Below are 17528 nucleotides of genomic sequence, written 5' to 3' on the forward strand. Positions count from 1 at the left end.
GAAGCAGCACCACCCTTGCACATAGCCATACTGGGCAGCTTTCCCTCTGGGACAGTCTCTGATATTCATACTTTGAGATGGGGGTCTTCCTACATTGCTCAGGTTGGCCTTAAGCTCCTGAGCTCAAGCAATCCTCTTGCCTCAGCTTCCTGTGTAACTGGAACTACAGGTCTGTATCACCAAGCTTGTTTTTGAAATTCAGACTTTTAAAGGTTAATGTTCATTACAGGTTAATGTTCATCACGCAGGACATGAACAAGGTGGTAAATATTCATGAGCTGTAAAACCTTACATCTGCTGATTAACCATCATTCTGAAGGTTTTAAAGGCTTTCTTTCCCTGGCTCGATTCTGAACCAAAACCAGATACAGGGAAGATGCATGCTACCTTTAGCAGCCACACAGAATGATGATGCTTCTATCTGACCTCAATGGCTGGCCAGGGACCACTGAGGCAGTGGTTTGAGGTTCAGTGTTGTGTAACAGGAGAGACTCTGCCTGAACAATCAAATCAAGAAAGTATGAAAAGCATAACTGTAATTCAGGATACAGGCGGTAAGGCTCTTTTTCAGAACAGTGCATGTGGTAGTTAGACAAGATGCATGTAGTTAACTTTAGACATAAACATTTTCACATACTTAACTCAAAGGGTTCCATTTTTCTATACATTATAAATAGCAAAAAACATTTCATCGCACAAATGGCAAGATGCTTCAAATGTTGTGATAACATAGTGTAGAGACCACAAGTGATAAAAAGATGGTCATACCTTTCTTCAATCCAGGGATGTGAGGAGTGGCTGACTCCCTATCCAACAGCCCCTAATCTGAGAAAGAAATTCCCTGGGAAGCACAAGGTTACAAAGAAATAGACATACTATACACATATTTACTCGCACAAATGGCAAGATGCTTCAAATGTTGTGATAACATAGTGTAGAGACCACAAGTGATAAAAAGATGGTCATACCTTTCTTCAATCCAGGGATGTGAGGAGTGGCTGACTCCCTATCCAACAGCCCCTAATCTGAGAAAGAAATTCCCTGGGAAGCACAAGGTTACAAAGAAATAGACATACTATACACATATTTACAGTAAACTTCAGTAACCAGTATATTAACAAAAATACCTTCAAGTAGTCCTTGATTTTTTTTTTCTTCTATTTAATACTGATAGTCTGAGGGAAAGTAAAAGTTAGATGGGTCATACTAAAACCTTTGATATTTTGGCAGCTTTCTATAACACTTATTCATGCAGTATTGTGTTTTGGGGAGCAAGTGATAAAATGGTCACATTATTTATCTGGGTCCATGGTGGGGATCGGCTCATGTGTGGTTTTCAGCTTAAATCTATGCAAAGAGAAATTCCTGGATGGATTAGGATGAAATCTTCATGTTTAGGGATCTCTTGAATGTCTCTAGGACATTAAAAAAAAGAACAAAAAACAGAAGAATCTGATCTTAGGATCAGGGAACATGAGAAGAGTATAGCTACTGTAACCTCATTCCATGCAATAGATTTAACAGGAACTAATCAGGAGTTAAACCAGCATTGATTATTTTGACCTCAAATATCAAAAACAAAGCATGTACTCTTGTCTTCATCGTACAACCAGGTGTGTCATACATGCTCTGATGGCTTCATGGAAATAGCTTTTTCACTTTCCCCAGATATAATATGGAGTGTTTTTCAAATATTTTTAAATAGAGAGTTTTAGGCTTTCTGTTTATGAATCCGTGGGAAAAAATTATATTCTACCCTGGCTCTTAATCTCAAAGCTGCAGGCCTTTCGCTGTCATGGTTAAGAAAGGTTTATATGTTTTCTTCCAATGTTGGAAATCAGAGGGTCCTTCAGGTCCACAATATCCCCCAGTAGGTCAACTATTATCTCCAAGGAGTGAAAGAAAGGTGGGAGCAACTACCACTGACCAAAACCCCAGGCCTGTGGCTTTGTTTAGTGAAATCTCGATTTAAAACAGCAGCCAAGGCACAGCTGGCACCCTTCCCAGCAAGCTTCGGAGGCTTTTCTACTTCCACTGAGGCCCAGGAACTCAGCACACAGGTTGCAACTGCATGCTGAGCCTGGAAGCAAGGCCACAACTGGGACTACTGTGGCATGGTGATGAGGCCTCAGAGAGGCAATGTGTGCTTACCGCTCCAGCCACAGGGCACACACATCTGCCAGTTCAGACCATGAACTCGTTATTTCCAAAGAGAGCCAGCTGCTGGGCAGAGGTGCAGTCTGGGTCCACAGCTTTCCTGCGGCCAGACACAACTGTCCCCTCTAGGGTCTCTTTGGTTTTCTGAGGCGAGTTTCGCACATTCTTTAGTTTCTGTTTGCCCTTTTCAGGGTTGAAGGTCCCTCTGCTGATAAACTGAGGCTTGTCTTCCACCGGGGCTTTTGCCTGGCCCAATGGTCCTTCCATTCCTGGGGCTTCACTGGCAGAGGCAGCTCGGTAGAATGGAGATTTGGAATAAATCTGAAAGCGTTTTCTGGTGCCATGAGACGATGCAGTGTTGGATAGACACGTGGAGTCCACAAAATCCAAAGAGTCCTGCTGCTTTTTGAGCTGCTTTCCCAATTTTCCTGAAGGTTCAGACTTAGCAGCTGCCTTCAGGGAGCTGAGGCCTAAGCTTCTCTCTAATACAAAACAAGAGACCAAAACTATAAGTGTCAGTTTCCTCTAAAGCAATTTGTTAAATAATGAACACAAGTCACTGTTCACATAGGAACTGAATGGGCTAATACTGGGGGGGAGGTCCAGGCTGATTTGCTCTGAAAGGTCTTAAAAGAGCCCTCCACCCATTTCTTGTATCATTTCATAATCCATCCCAAGGAAGCTCAGTATGTGATTACATTACCAGCAGAGGCCTAGAACAGTCACTATCATTTTAAAAATTGAGAGATTAAGTACTAAGTTCTGTCTCCTTGAGATATGCTGCTCTATTAAATACTCCTTTAGCATATCATCCCATCTCACTGTTTCTACCTCTCACCATTAGAAAATGGGTGTGGGATGGTAAGACATGTACTGTGACTACTAGCTTTTCTCTAGAAAATGTAGAAGAAAAAATTAAATTACCACAAAACTACTACACTGAAGTGTTGATATGTTGCAGTTTATGTGAAAGCTTCACAAAGTGAATGATTCCTTAGGACCCTGTCACCTTCTCATGTAAGATCAGTGCATACTTAAAAGGGACTCTGTCTTAGCTTGAGGGTCCTTATTCCTTCTCTGCAAAACAAACCTGGAGTCACTGATCTGACAGGTTCATTTACCTGACCTCTCGGGTATAGTCCCCTCAGCCTCCATATTCAAATTTTCTGAGCTATCAGCAGTCCCAATGGAGGCCTCAGACTCGAGGGCTTCATCATCAGAGGCACGGGGTTCCAGTACTAGCATCTCAAATGTTAGCTCCTCCCTGTAAGATACAATCAGTAGATCCAGTGAGCACTTGGGTAAGAAATGAAAAGAAAGGGGAAGAAGACATCAAGTGAAAGTCAACAATCCAAATAGCAAAAACAGTCACATTTCTTACTGTGCCCTCCAGGATGGTGATGAGGACATATGGAAGGTAACGGCGATGGCTAAAACTAGATGACTAAAAGACAGAGCAGGTGAGGGGTGGTGGCACACACCTGTAATATCAGCACTAGAGAGGCTGAGGCAGGAGGATGGCTGCAAGTTCAAGGCCAGCCTGAACTATAGCAAGACTCTGTCTCAAAGAAACCGGAAAGACACATGACAAATGTAAGACCAATAATGACAGGGCCGGACTGGGGATTTAGCTTGGTGATGCTGCTGCCTGCCTTGCAAGCACAAGGTCCTGAGTTTGATCCCCGGTAACCCCCCCACCCCCCGCCAAAAAAAAGGGCTAAAGTAAGCTGAGGTCTTCTGGTAAAATGAATTCTACTGACGCTTTTGGAACTCTGATCTTCTAATTATCAGTCCAGTGTACTCTCTTCACTCTGGCGCTCAGGTTCCTAACCCTGAACACAGATTAAATAGTCTCTAAAATTCCTTTCAGCTCCTATGTTCATAAGCTTTACTAACTGGAAAGAGACTTTAACCCTCTACCATTGCCACAGATAGGCCTTTGGATGAAGTAAAATACTGGTGTTCTCTGGTCTTCAAAGCTATGTCATCTCTAGTTATAGTATTCTCTTTTCTTCATCAGTCACTGACCTACATCCCAAACATGCCCGTTCAGGACTGCCTGAAAACACCTTGATCTATTTCAATTATCTTTTTAAAAAATCACTTCAAAGCCCTAATACCAAAGGTCCTTTATGTCTGCTGTGCCTTCTTTTTCTCCACTTCATAAGCCACCTTCTCCAATGGACAGACTCTAGAGTTTATTACCTGGAAATATTCCAGCTCTGAATCCAGTATTTTATGTCTACCCACAACATCCTTAGCCTTCCAATTCTTGGTGTCCCTTTTAGACTCCACTTCCACTTTACCTTGAGACCATCAACCTGTTCTAAAAGTCTTACTAGTAATTTACTACTGCAATTAAAATTGTCATAAGCCATGACAATTTCATCTGAGACTCGGCTCATAGTTCTTTCTTTGCAGACTTTCTCCTCCTACCAAATTCTTACTTATCCTTTAATGCCTCTAGTACTCTCTTCACCAAAGATGAGATAGGTCCTCTTTCGCATCACTTTTTTTTTTTTTTCTTTTTTTGGTGGTACCAGGGATTGAACCTAAGGACCTTGTGCTTGCCAAGTAGGTGTGGTGCTGAGCTACATTCGCAGCCCCTCACATCACTCTTACAACAAACTGTCAGCCCTGCTCAGTGTATACCACTTCTGCCTTACCATGTTTTCTTTTAGCTGACCTAAATTCTAAAATCAATCCTAACAGATAAGTCCTTTAAAAGTCTCATTTCCCCTTACTAATCAAGTTCTGAGATCCAAGATGTAAGTTTCAAGAACTGGGGGACCCTAAAGAATCTCTTTAGGGCTTGGACTAGTACATAGCACCTTCAGGGGGAACCATGGGATACTTCTATTATCCCTAAGGGAGGGGTAGTGTCACCACAGTGAGGATGGAGGTAACAGAACTATCTGTCCTTCTCTTAAAATTGCAGCCAATTTCCTTACCCAGTATCCAAGCATCCTGCACATCCATTTCCTGAACCCATGGCCATACCGATCTTTAAGTAATCCTCCCTTAGTGTTGTAAATAACACCCATTCCTGAAAAAGACACCTTTGTCTTAGCCCAGGGAATCTTGGCTTTCTTTTGCAAAACCAATCTGTTCAGGGAGGCTGGTTCTTGACTTATCAGGTGACTGGTACCTTAACTTGTCTCTCTGCCATTTGTGGCACATGATCTTTAACAAGATTGAAACACCCTGTAAATCTTCTATATCCTCTGTCATAGTGCTGAGTACACAGGAGATACTTAACAGTGACAAAGAGGAAAGGCTAGATAGAAGGCAGTGAAACAAGTCTCTTCCTCTCCCTGCATACTCACTTCTCTTTCTGCAGGTTCTCAATCTGCTCAGTCAGTACTCTTTCCTCCTGCTGCATGGCTGCTTGCTGCTGTTCCGTGATATTGGTCTCCAAGGTGGCCTCGCTACCCAAGCTCTCTTCTGGGACATCAGACACTGAAGGCAAACGAACTACAACAGGAGAGGATGGACTTGGATGGTTTCCTCGACGGATACGACCCTTTCCCTGCAGAGAAAAATTCATGTTAGAAAATAAACTGACTGCATCGGTTTTATGATGTCCATTTAGGACATCACGTGTACTGCCTCATACCACGTGGATGAATAAACGGAAACATTCTGTGAGGCCTAAGGTATCTGAGACATTATTCATCCGACACATTTAGGTTAAAGGAGTTGTACTAGCCTGGAAAATGAATGCTTCAGTGGTTGGAGGTGTAAGAACACACTGGATACTGAGAGGAGATTCTTCAAGTTGCGCCCACGCTAAGCTAAACAGCCATGCAGGACTATTTAACTTTAAGCCAATTTAAATTAAATTTTCAGTTTTGCAGCCCTTTTGGAATGCCCAGCAGTCAATGGTTACCACAGTGAATGGTGTACTCAAAGACCATTCTCATCATCACAGGAGACTGTAAAGGGCAACTTTATGGCTAACCTTGGAATCTACAATCTGTCTAGGAAGATCATAGATGTCCCAAAACTTGTTTTGTTAAAAAAAGTAATTTATATATTATGGAGTAACAGTTACATTTTTTTGAGAAAAAAAAAATTTTTTTTTTTTTTGGTTGCCTTTTCTATGACTTTAGATTCTGGTAATAGCAGAGTAGGTTTTGTAGAATAACCTGACCATACATAAAGAAATTAACACGTTTGAAGATATTGTAGACCTAACAGGGTAGAGCAAGGAGCGGCTGGACCCAGAATTTAGTGCTGATATGAATTCCAGAAATGGTAGCAGAGGCTCTCAGCAGAGCTTCTGACAAATTACAGCTGGGGTTGGCACACTCTGGCCCATGGGACAGATCTGGTCTAGTCCCCATTTTGGAAAATAAAGCTTTACTGGAATACATTCATCATCAATTGTGGCTGCTTTCTTAGAACAGTGGTAGAGTTCACTGTGAAAGGGACTGTAGGGTCCACAAAGCCTGTAATACTTACTGTCTGGTCCTTTACAGGGTACAGAATAAAAGAGTGTGAGGTACTGACTGGTCAAACCTCCTGGCCTAACTTTGGGATCTATAAGGTCTGCATTCTAGACAAAGGATAAACTGAAATTTTAAGAAACCCTGTGTATACTGTAGCCTAGTTCTGATTTAAATGACTCAGAAAACTGCAATCCCTAAAACTGTATTAAAGGGACCCATAATTGCTAGTGTTTAGGACCTGCCCCCCCAAAAAAAATTTTTTTGAAAATAATACCCCCTAGGCCTCAAAATATATATACAAGTAATTTTTCAAAAGTAAACAAGAACAAAAGGAGACAAGACAATGTAAATAAAATTAAAAAACACTAGGAAGCAAAACTACTTCAATGACTTCAGATATTGTGGCTATCAGACAGACTTAAATCACACTAAAGGAGCTAGAAAGTTAGAGTTGAATTAACAGATGGTAGGTTAAGTCTGAAGAAAAATCCAGTCAAGTTGGGGAAAATTTCATCAGAGAAGGTAAAAGATACAGTAAGACCTACTGTATGTTTAAATGGAATACTAGCAGAGGGGAAAGAGTCCACAAAAGAAATATTAAGATAATGGCAGAGCATTTGAAAACTCCAAAGATATTTACCTCTTTTAAGAAAGCCTACTTAACTACAAAAAGAAAAAAAAAAAAAAAGTCGGCATCTAGACATACAAGAGCAACAAACTCAAGACAAGAGAAATTTAAGGGCAGTCGGAAAAAACTAATGGCCTGAAAATAAGAATCAACTATTAAGTTCAACAAGAGATCATGGAAGGCAGAAATGATATTCTGAAAGTGATGAAAGGAAAAGTGCCTGTCAACCTAGAAGTGTACACATAGTAAACACAGCCTTCAGGAAAGAAGGTGAATAAAGACTTCTCAAACAAAGTGGAGACTTTACACTAGCAGATCTGTGTGAAACAGTAAATACTTAAGTCTGACTACATAAAACACAATAGTGATGATGTGTGGGACTTAAAACACAGATTATTAAAAGACAGTAGCAACAGCAACTAATCACATAAAAACTAAATTGTACTGAAGTACTTATCTGGGAAAAAACAAAGAATCAACAGACTGTCAGGTTACAGATTTATGATATCTTTATGCTATTTACTGAAAGAATGGTTAAGAGTGTTGACTTCTGATCAGAAGGGAAAATGGGAAAAGAAATAGTAAAAAAAGATAAAGAACAATAAAGGGCCATGAAGAAAAGCAAAAGGAAAATATGTTCAGGCAAGACAAAAAGTACCCAATAAAACAGGTAATCATTTATATAGTTGGTTAAAATCTACTTAGATTCAACAGAGTAAATGCTCCTCAAAATTGGAATACTATCTGACTGTATTAAGCAACAAATGTTTAAGAGATATAGTTAAAACATAAGAATTCATAAAGGTTGAAAGAAACAGATTTTTAAAAAGACACACTGTGCAAATACCAATCACAAGGAAGCTGGCATAGAAGTTGGGGTGTGGCTCAATGGTAGCTAAAGTAAACTCTAAGAAGTGTTATATCTGTTGAGTGGCAAAGGTTCAAGTTATGAACATTTCCAAATTTGCACGTACCTAAGAATTGGCTTTAAAAGATTCAAAGTAAAATACAGAAATACCCACAGCTACAGTGAACAATGAGAACTGTGTCTACATAATTAGGATATAGAACTGAACAACTTAATAAACATAAGTGATCTAATACATAGAGACTTCAGTATCTTCACTACAGAATATTAATCATTTTAAAACATGCATAGCAAGATAACACATTTCCAAGGGTTGAAATACTTTATCTGACAAAGTAATTTATGTACATTTTCTAATAGTGTAATTACAAACAAAAGTTTTAATTTTAAAATTCTAACTTTAAATTTTAAAAACCCCTTTACTCAAGAATTAGACTCCTACAAAACTCACTGTCAAAGAAGAAATCGCAATGGAAATCAGGAAATATTTTAACTGATAATATTAACTTTGTATAAGCTTTTTCTAAAAGTTATAGCCTTAAATGCATATATCAGAAAAGTTACATATTAAGAAGTCTTTCATGAAACTAGCTAAGAAACAAAACAAGCCCAAGAAACAAAACAAACATGAGAAAAAACAGTATCGGAGCCTAAATGTAGCACTTTGAAAAAAACTTAACAAAAAATTAAAAATCCTGGCAATGAAGCAAAAATGTCCACTATCGTAACTCCTAATTCAATGTGGTACTTTAAACTTCAGCCAAAGCAATTAGGCTAGGGAAAGGGAAGGGGAGGAGGGAGAAAGAGGCTAGGCTGAAATTTCTATGAAAATCCAACTAATATCGTCAATGAAGAAATTTAAAATGTGAATAACAGGTGGGGGTGGTGGCACATGCTTATAATCCCAGCACTTGGGAGGCTGAGGCAGGAGGATCGTTGTGAGTGTGAGACCAGCCTGGGCTACATAGTGAGTTCCAGGTCAGTCTCAACTACACAGTGAGACCCTGTCTCAAACAAAACAAAACAAAACAAAACAAAACAAAAAAAACCCCAAAACAAAAAACCATGAATTGAAACGAACATGCTTAATTTTAAGGCATCTACGAAAATTCTCTAACAAATGCACTTCGTGATAAAAAGTCACCAAGGGGTCATTCATGCCAAGAATGACCACTATCACGACTTTACCATTTCTATTTAACACTGAAGGTCTTGGCTCATGTACAAAAGAAAAAAGTTTAAGCATTATAAAACAGCAAATTAAATGATCATTATTCATGAACAATATGATTATACACTAAAAATCCAAAGGAATCCACAGAAAAGTTATTAAAATGAATGGGTTCAGCAAGATTACTGAATACAAGGTGAAAAACAACAAAATAAGTTGTTTTTATATAATGAGCAACAAGAAACAACTAAAACTTTAAAGTAGCACGTTAATTATATTTTAAGATATTAACTACTTAGTATTAATTACAGATGTATTAAGACATCAATATATAAACAACTATAAAACAATTACAGGAGAAATTAATGATCTATGTGAATGGAAAGACAGTTCAGTTCATGGGTGGGAAAAAAAATACTAAAAAAATGCCAATTCTCCAGAAATCAAATGATACATTCAATGCAGTCATGATGAAAATTCAGAGAATTTTTGTGATGTTAGTGCTATAATTTATATGACAATTTAATGAGCCAATATTAATCAAAGCACTACTGAAAAAGGTAGAATGGCTTGTTCTACTAGCTTAAAAATTTATTTTATTTGAAGAAAGTTACAGCAATTAAAATAGTGGTAGTAAGAGATGGGAAAAATAAAATGCCTAAAAACAGACCAGATATATAAAGACTCCTGATTTATAACAAAAGGGGAACTGCAGGGCATCATGGAAAGGGTACTTTTTAAATAAAGATACTAGAAAAGCAGAAATTCATGTAAAAATATAAAAACTTGACTCCTACATTATACCACATATAAAAATTATCTCTAGTTCTACCACATTATCTAAATATGAAAGACAAAATAATAAAGCTTTTAGAAGACAGAAATGACATCTTCATAAACTTGGGAAGTAAAAATAATTTTAAACATGACTCCAAGTACTAGTTGCAAAGGTTAAGATCAGTAAAATCAGACTGCACTAAAATTAAAAATCTCTGCTCATCAAAAGGCACTTTAAGATAGTAAAAAAAAAAAAAAAAAAAAAAAAAAAAAAAAAAGCCATAAAATGAAAGAAGGTGTCTGCAACAGAAGTAATCAACAAAGATTTGTGATGAGAACTCAAAGAACCACATTCCATTTAGAAAAAAGTAGACAAAATTAGAAAAATGGGCAAGAGCAATGAATAGGTCTTTCACAAAAGAGGACATCTAAATGGACAATGTACTTATACATTATGCACAGTAAAGTCACAGAACAGAAACTGCAAATTTAAAATATGGCAAAAAGTGTAAAATATGACAAGTGCTAGGGAGGTGGAACAACTGGAAATTCTTGTGCACTACTAATATATTGTAACCACTGAAAAATGTTTGGCATTACAGCATCTACTAAAATTGAAGATGCATATATTCTATGACCCAACAACTCTACTTTGCTCTATGTGTCCATCAAGTACGTTATTTCCCCCAAATGCAATCCCAAATCCATCATCACTAGACTGGATAAACTGTGTTTTATGCACACTTTGGAATAACATACAGTAAAATAAAGCTATAATTAAACACAATATGGTTAAGTCTGACACCCAAAAGGCTAAGTCAGACACAAAATAATACACATTATATGATTTTATTTATATAAAGATAAAAAATAAGCACAACAAAAACCACAGGGATACGTGCACTAGCACACAACAACAATAAAACCACAAAGTGATTAACATAAAAATTAGGTTACTGCTTACCTGTACATGGAGGAGGGTTATGATTAGAAGGGGAAATAAGAGACTTCAAGGGGTGTTGGCAAGGTCCTCTTTCCTAACATTGGGTGGTATGTGGATGTTGATGATAACTCATGGTATATATCTGTTTCCATGTTTTTCTGTTCATTTCACAGCATTTTAAGAATTCTTTTTCAAAGTTAGCAATTAAATACACTAATACCCTTTGAAAAGAATATTACAATGAACTAATTTCTGAATTGATTTTGGGAAGGAAGAAGGTAAACACCCTATGTCAAAAACAAACAAACAAACAAACAAACAGACAAACTAAAATAAAAACAGCAGATCTAGCCCAGGACATAAGATGCAGACACTACTAAGAGCATTCACTCATCGAATCATAAAACATGCAAGGGGATAAAAATCAGCAGGATTATAAGACTGCTATCTCAGGGCTGGGGATTTAGCGTCGTGGTTCCACCACCTGCCTTGCAAGCACAAGGTCCTGAGTTCGACCCCTGGTACCAAAAAACAAGACTGCTATCCCACTTTTATTTTTAAGAGCAAGAAGTGAATTACTATACAGTAAAGCCTTGGTTTGCAAGAATAATTCATTCTACTCACAATCCAAAGCACTTATATATCAGATTGGGGGGGGGGGAAACAGATGCAATCACATGATATTCATTCAGTATGACATACTAACTATATTTCAAAACACTGTCATTTTATCAAGTTAAAATTTCTTAGATTTATTTGTCTTGCGGAATGCTCACAGACCAAGACACTTCCAATTCAAGGTTTTACTGTATTAAGAAAAACACTCAACAAAAAATATCAGTCTGCAAATTTAAAAAAGGATGACACAGAGGCCAAGAACACACCTGGAGTTAAAACCTACATAGTATGTGCTAAGAACAATATAATTCCAGGACATCATCCCACTCTATTTGATTTTGACTATTTATACTGAAGTTAAATCAATGAATAAAACAATATATATAAAAGCCTCAAGCAACTTGAAAAATCTGAGTTCATTTTAAGTATCCACTTCCCAGTGTTCCCTAAAAAAGGTACTTTAGTTCAGGGTTCACACCATCACATGGCCTCCTGAGAACGTCACCATGGAACTTAGAAAAGTCAAACATGCTCTACAGATCTCTTTTCAAAGGCATCTACAAAGGATAAAGTTGAAACTTCTCTAGTACAGAATACTCATAGAAAGGTCTAATTTTTTTTTTTTTTTTTTTTTTTTTTGCACGGGGTGCTTGGGAGAAGAGGTTCAGGTGAAGGAATACGGTTAACGAGGGCATCTTTTTTTTTTTTTTTTTTTTTTTTTTTTTTTTTTTGAGACAGGGTCTCACTATGTAGTTGAGACTGACCTGGAACTCACTATGTAGCCCAGGCTGGTCTCAAACTCACAGCAATTCTCCTGCCTCAGTCTCCCGAATGCTGGGATTACAGGCGTGCACCACCATGCCTGGAGAAAGGTCTAATTTTTAAAAAGCAGATTGTACAGAACTTTTAGAAGCATAAGAATATGCTAATAGTGTGTTAAAAATAAAACCAATTATATTGGTTTTAAAAATGAAAATAACTTCAAATATACTATTTTTTCAAATATACTAATGGAATAATATCCTTTACTTTCCTAAAATAAGCATTTTTTTTTTTTTCAAACGGGGACTTTTTCCCCTGGTCAATATTCTTTCAGTAGTTTTGCTCATTACTTTTTCTATTATCAGTGTAAATGTCACATAGTAAAAGGGCAAACATTTTTTGCCATTATCAGGATAACTGGCTTGACCTTGTAGACTTCCTTGAAAAGAATCTATAGAGAACACTTTGAGAAGTAGTTTATGGTATCCTTGGCGCCAAGGACATATCTATGGAGTACAGGTGGACATTTTTCTTCTGCAGTATCATACAACTGGTTGTTTATGTATTTGTTATTAACCAGTAATTGTATCCAGACACCCCTGATACTCTAACAAATTTTTCTTAATAGTCTTTAATAGTTTTTCAGTTGATTTGCATTTTTCACATATACAACCATAATGTAAATAGTGATAATTTTAAGTTTTAAACCTTTGCTTTAGAAATACCTCAAGACTAACTTCAAGTACATAACAGTTGGGAAAATGAATATTTTACCTTTTCCTAATTTTAATCAGGATACTTCCAGTGTTCCTCCTGTAAGCAAGATAGTGACTTTTGGACTGAAATATATTTTTATCATACTAAGGAATTATTAAAATATCTTTATTTTTATAAGAATGTTTTCTCAAACAATGCTTAAAAAGGGAAAGAATGAGTAAAACAAGAACGCTCATATAACTATCAAATGCCATTTAAATATCTATAAGAATAATAGGGTAGTAATAGTGCTCTCTATAGATCAAGTAAAATGGTGAACTGTGTTAACAGATTTCCTAATTATGGAATAATCCTCACTTTCCTAGGTTAAATTTCATTTTGTCAAAGTTTATGTTTATTGGCTACTGAGTTGTTTGCTGGCCTTTCCATTTAGGATTTATAGATTAATATTCACAGATGAGGGAGCTCTGCATTTGTGTATCAAGTGCCGTTCTTATGCCTTTACAAACACAGACAGCTCTCCACAGCAGTTGGCTTTGCATCTGTGGACTCAACCAACCACAAAGTATTCAGGAAGGCAAAACAAAAACCAGTATCTGTACTGAACACTTACAGACCTTTTCCTTGCTACTATTCCCTGAGCAGTGTAATTTATACAGAATAGACTGAGACAGATTGTATTTCAGGGGCAGACCACTTGCCTAGCATATGTAAAGCTCTTGGTTATATACCTAGCATAGGTAAAGCATTGCAATACTTGGCACATACACAGTATTAGGAATTATAAAGTATGCAATTATACAGGCTACATGCAAGTACCGTGCCCTTTATGGAAGGGACTTGAGCAGTTGTAGGTTTTGGTGTCCTGGGGAGGGATTGAGGGAGGAGGTACTATAATCAATCCCCCACAAATACTAAAAGAATAACTGTATTAAGACATTTCATCTTTTGAGTTTGGTACTATTAACCAATTGATAGGTGAGAAAACAGGTCTGGAGATTAAATGACTTGCTGTGTTAGTTACTTTTCTCTTATTGCTGGAACAATATACCTGACATCCAAAGTTAAAAGGGAAGGAGTTTATCTGGCTTACAGTTCATAGAGATTTCAGTCCATCATTAGCTGGTTCGGAGGTTGGGATGATGGCAAACAAACACCACAGAGAAGAAACAACATGGTGCACACAAGGTAGCAAAGGGAACAAGAGAGTTTAACAGCACTTTTCTGCCCGATTTATCTTCTTCAGACTACCAGCATTAGGGTGGTGTCAAACTCATCACTCAAGTGTAATGGCTTAGTAATCACATGCTCTTAACTCCACACATCACACATTCCAGATTCAACTACCTCTGTGAAACAAAGTGCCACTTCATCTGCATGAGGCTTTGGGAGGACATCTAAATACAAACTGTAATACTTGCCCATGTTTTAACAGCTTGTAAACTAGAGCTATGGTTTAGTAAACTTCTACTAGTCCAGAGTCCATGTTTGCTCTGCTACGCTTAATAGTTTTACATGCAATTCTAATTAGACTTTCTTTTGTGGGGTGCATGAGTTCAACGTTATACTTTGCATTAAAAAAACCTTTTATCTCTGTGGTCTCGAACAGTTGAACTTGTAATTATGTCTTCAAAAGACTTGGTAAAATTTCTCTATGAAACTTTATGTCTGCAGTTTATATGAGAGGAATCTCTCAGATGACTTTCCTATCTCTTCTTTGGTAATCGGTCTATTTAAATTCTATAACTTAACATTTTCAACTTATTTCAGAGACAAAATAAGCTGCAGTTTTTCATCCTCTAAGTCCATTACCCAATTATCCTCCATTCTTAGTATTTAGGTCCTTGTCTAGTCCTTTGTCTCACAGAACAGAGTGATCTGCATGGCTACCATACAAATGATAGTGTGTGTGACTTTTGAGACTAGGGAATAAAGACACTGTTTGGGCTTCTACCTTGCTCTATCCTAGGTCACTTGCTCTGGAAAAAGCCAGCCACCATGCTGTCTGGACACTCATGCAGCCCTGTGGAAAGTCCATGTGGCAAGGCCTCAAGGTGCACTGCAACACCAGGCACGAAAGAAATAGCAATACAAACAGGCCATGATGAAAGCAACGCCTCCAGCACCAGCTGAATCTTTATACCACTAAATTTGGGATAATTTGTTACACAGCAAGAGATAACATTAATATAACAGTAGTCTTTTATATGATCCTTTTCACTGTTATTTCCTATTTGTGAATTGAAATCATTTTTTCTGAGCAAATGAATTTTCAAAAAACAAATTCTTATCAGTTTCATTGTCTTTGTTGTAGTCTAACTTATGTCCTGCCTTTTTTTTTTTTTTTTTTTTTTTTTTTTTGGTACCAGGGACCTTGGGTTTGTGAGGCAGGTGACAGAAAGAACCACTGAGCTAAATCCCTGGCCCTATGTCCTTCTTTTACTTCACTATTTCTGGCTGCAATCCTTAAGCTAATTAATTAATCAATTTATTTATTTACTTATCTATTATCATTTTCTTTTGGAGACAGGGTCTCACTATGTAGTTGAGACTGACCTGGAACTCACTATGTAGCCCAGGCTGATCTCAAACTCACAGCAATCCTCCTGCCTCAGCCTCCTGAGTGCTGGGATTACAGGCATGCACCACCATGCCCAGCTTCCTTAAATTTATTTTAACTTCCCAATTTAATATTTATACATATTTTTCTTGCTTTTAAATTTTTAGACAATAAAAATTTCTCAATACTGGGATTGGTATTTGTAGTGTTTTAAAACAATTTTTTTCAATTACTCAATTTCAGTTTAGATTGAAAATGTTCATTTTTCTTGTGGCCTAATTCACCTCCTCCAAATCTTATTTTAATTAATTGTTAGAAATATTTTAAAGATACAAAACTTATAAATGCAGGCTCAAAAATAATAAAACCCCAATTAAGAGGCAGGGCATCACCGCTACTGCAGTGTGGTGGCCTATAGAGAATATGCCATGGGAAGCCTGAAAGGTGTGCAATTCTCTGCGGTTAGAGAGATATATCTGGACACCAGACCAAACACTGTCACTGCAGGCTCCCCTTGAACAATCTTTTTCTGGTACCAATTCTTCCCTACAAATGAATTCTTTGGGTGAAAATTAAAGTCCCATCCCACCCCAACAGTTCTCCCTGCAAATTTAGAATAGTCTTTAGCTACACTTATTAAGAAGATTGAAGGAGACCCAGAAGGAAATTTTTATTTTATAGTTGGATTTACTTATAGTTACAGTTATTTTATGGTAGTATCAGTTCCCATTCCCTATCACAAACACAAAAATAAGATACGAAGCACTAAAATTTAAATTAAGTGCTAACTATTCTTCAGGAAGAGACTTCTTGTGGCCTGGCTCACCTGTGAGGGACCCATCTAATGTTTCAGTATGCTTCAGAACAGAACCTATTTTGGTCTTACATTAAGGTGACCCTGCTGTACAATTACATATCAAAACTGCTAGCAATTATGAGCTATAGGTTGTTTACAGAATTCCTTATATGCTATATAAGAGGACTTTCTCCATCTGACTACTTCAAACTCATCCCTTTTACAGCCTTTCCCAGTGCCTCTATGAAAGATGAAGTACTCACTCCTCAATATTCTCACCATACTTGGTAAAGTCTCATCCCTTTCTCCCTCCCTTTTTTGGTACATGCTTCCTTATATCCATGAAGTCAGTCACCTAATTGTATACACTGGTAATCCCTTGTCTAAGAAAGTCCATATATAATTTTACTGTCCACTCTTTTCTAGGAATGATCTTCTGAAACCAACAGCTTTAATTATTACATTTGGGTCAGAATTTTGAGGCTTGTGTATAGACTGTAAGAAAAAGACTGGGAGTCAAATGCTTTAATGTGAGGGATCTCAGGTGGATAAACCGTTTTGATTTTCTCCTAAGGCTTGAGTAGAAGATATAACCATAGTGTTAAAAGGCTTAAGACCTATGAGGAGAGTATTGATTATTTCTGAATATGCTCTAGGTCTTATAATGCAAAAAAGATGCAGGGAGGAAGCGCAAGGCATGACTGATTAGCAAAACGAAGTTTAATACACTGTGAATCAAAGTAGGCCTAAATAGCTACAGACTCATGAAACTAGACACATGACAATGATGCAATGGACTGTTTCACTGTAACATACTTGATGACTATGCAGGAAAAGGCAGATTATTATCCTCGTAGGAGAAGTCAGGTGAAAACTTTATGAAGATCCAAAGAAAGCACGTGTAACTGGGGTCTGTGCATGGGTTGTACTAGTATCAAGAGAAGGAACAATGCCATCCAGATAGAATTGTATATAAGTAGCTCAAGAACAATCTCAGAATCCTAAAAAGAAATTTTAGCCAAAGGCTGGGTGTGGTGGCACATGCCTATAATCCCAGCACTTGGGAGGCTGGGACAGGAA

General features: G+C 37.4%; 1 protein-coding gene across 7 annotated transcripts in view; it reads right to left on the minus strand.

Annotated features, from left to right (window-relative positions):
* Window positions 1-899: 899 nt before the first annotated feature.
* The window catches only part of Myo9a (myosin IXA), a 271547-nt gene continuing 254918 nt past the window's right edge, over window positions 900-17528 (minus strand). For all 7 annotated transcript variants that reach the window (XM_010627374.3, XM_010627384.3, XM_010627393.2 and 4 more), the window contains 3 exons: window positions 5484-5686; window positions 3279-3421; window positions 900-2639 (listed from right to left, as the gene is read on the minus strand). In XM_010627374.3, coding sequence (XP_010625676.1) covers window positions 2185-2639; window positions 3279-3421; window positions 5484-5686 — 801 coding nt within the window. In that variant the 3' untranslated portion in view covers window positions 900-2184. The remainder of the gene's footprint in view (window positions 2640-3278; window positions 3422-5483; window positions 5687-17528) is intronic.

This window comes from Fukomys damarensis, unplaced genomic scaffold (assembly GCF_012274545.1).
Source record: "Fukomys damarensis isolate Sample0158 unplaced genomic scaffold, DMR_v1.0_HiC HiC_scaffold_25, whole genome shotgun sequence".
Classification (NCBI taxonomy): domain Eukaryota; kingdom Metazoa; phylum Chordata; class Mammalia; order Rodentia; family Bathyergidae; genus Fukomys; species Fukomys damarensis.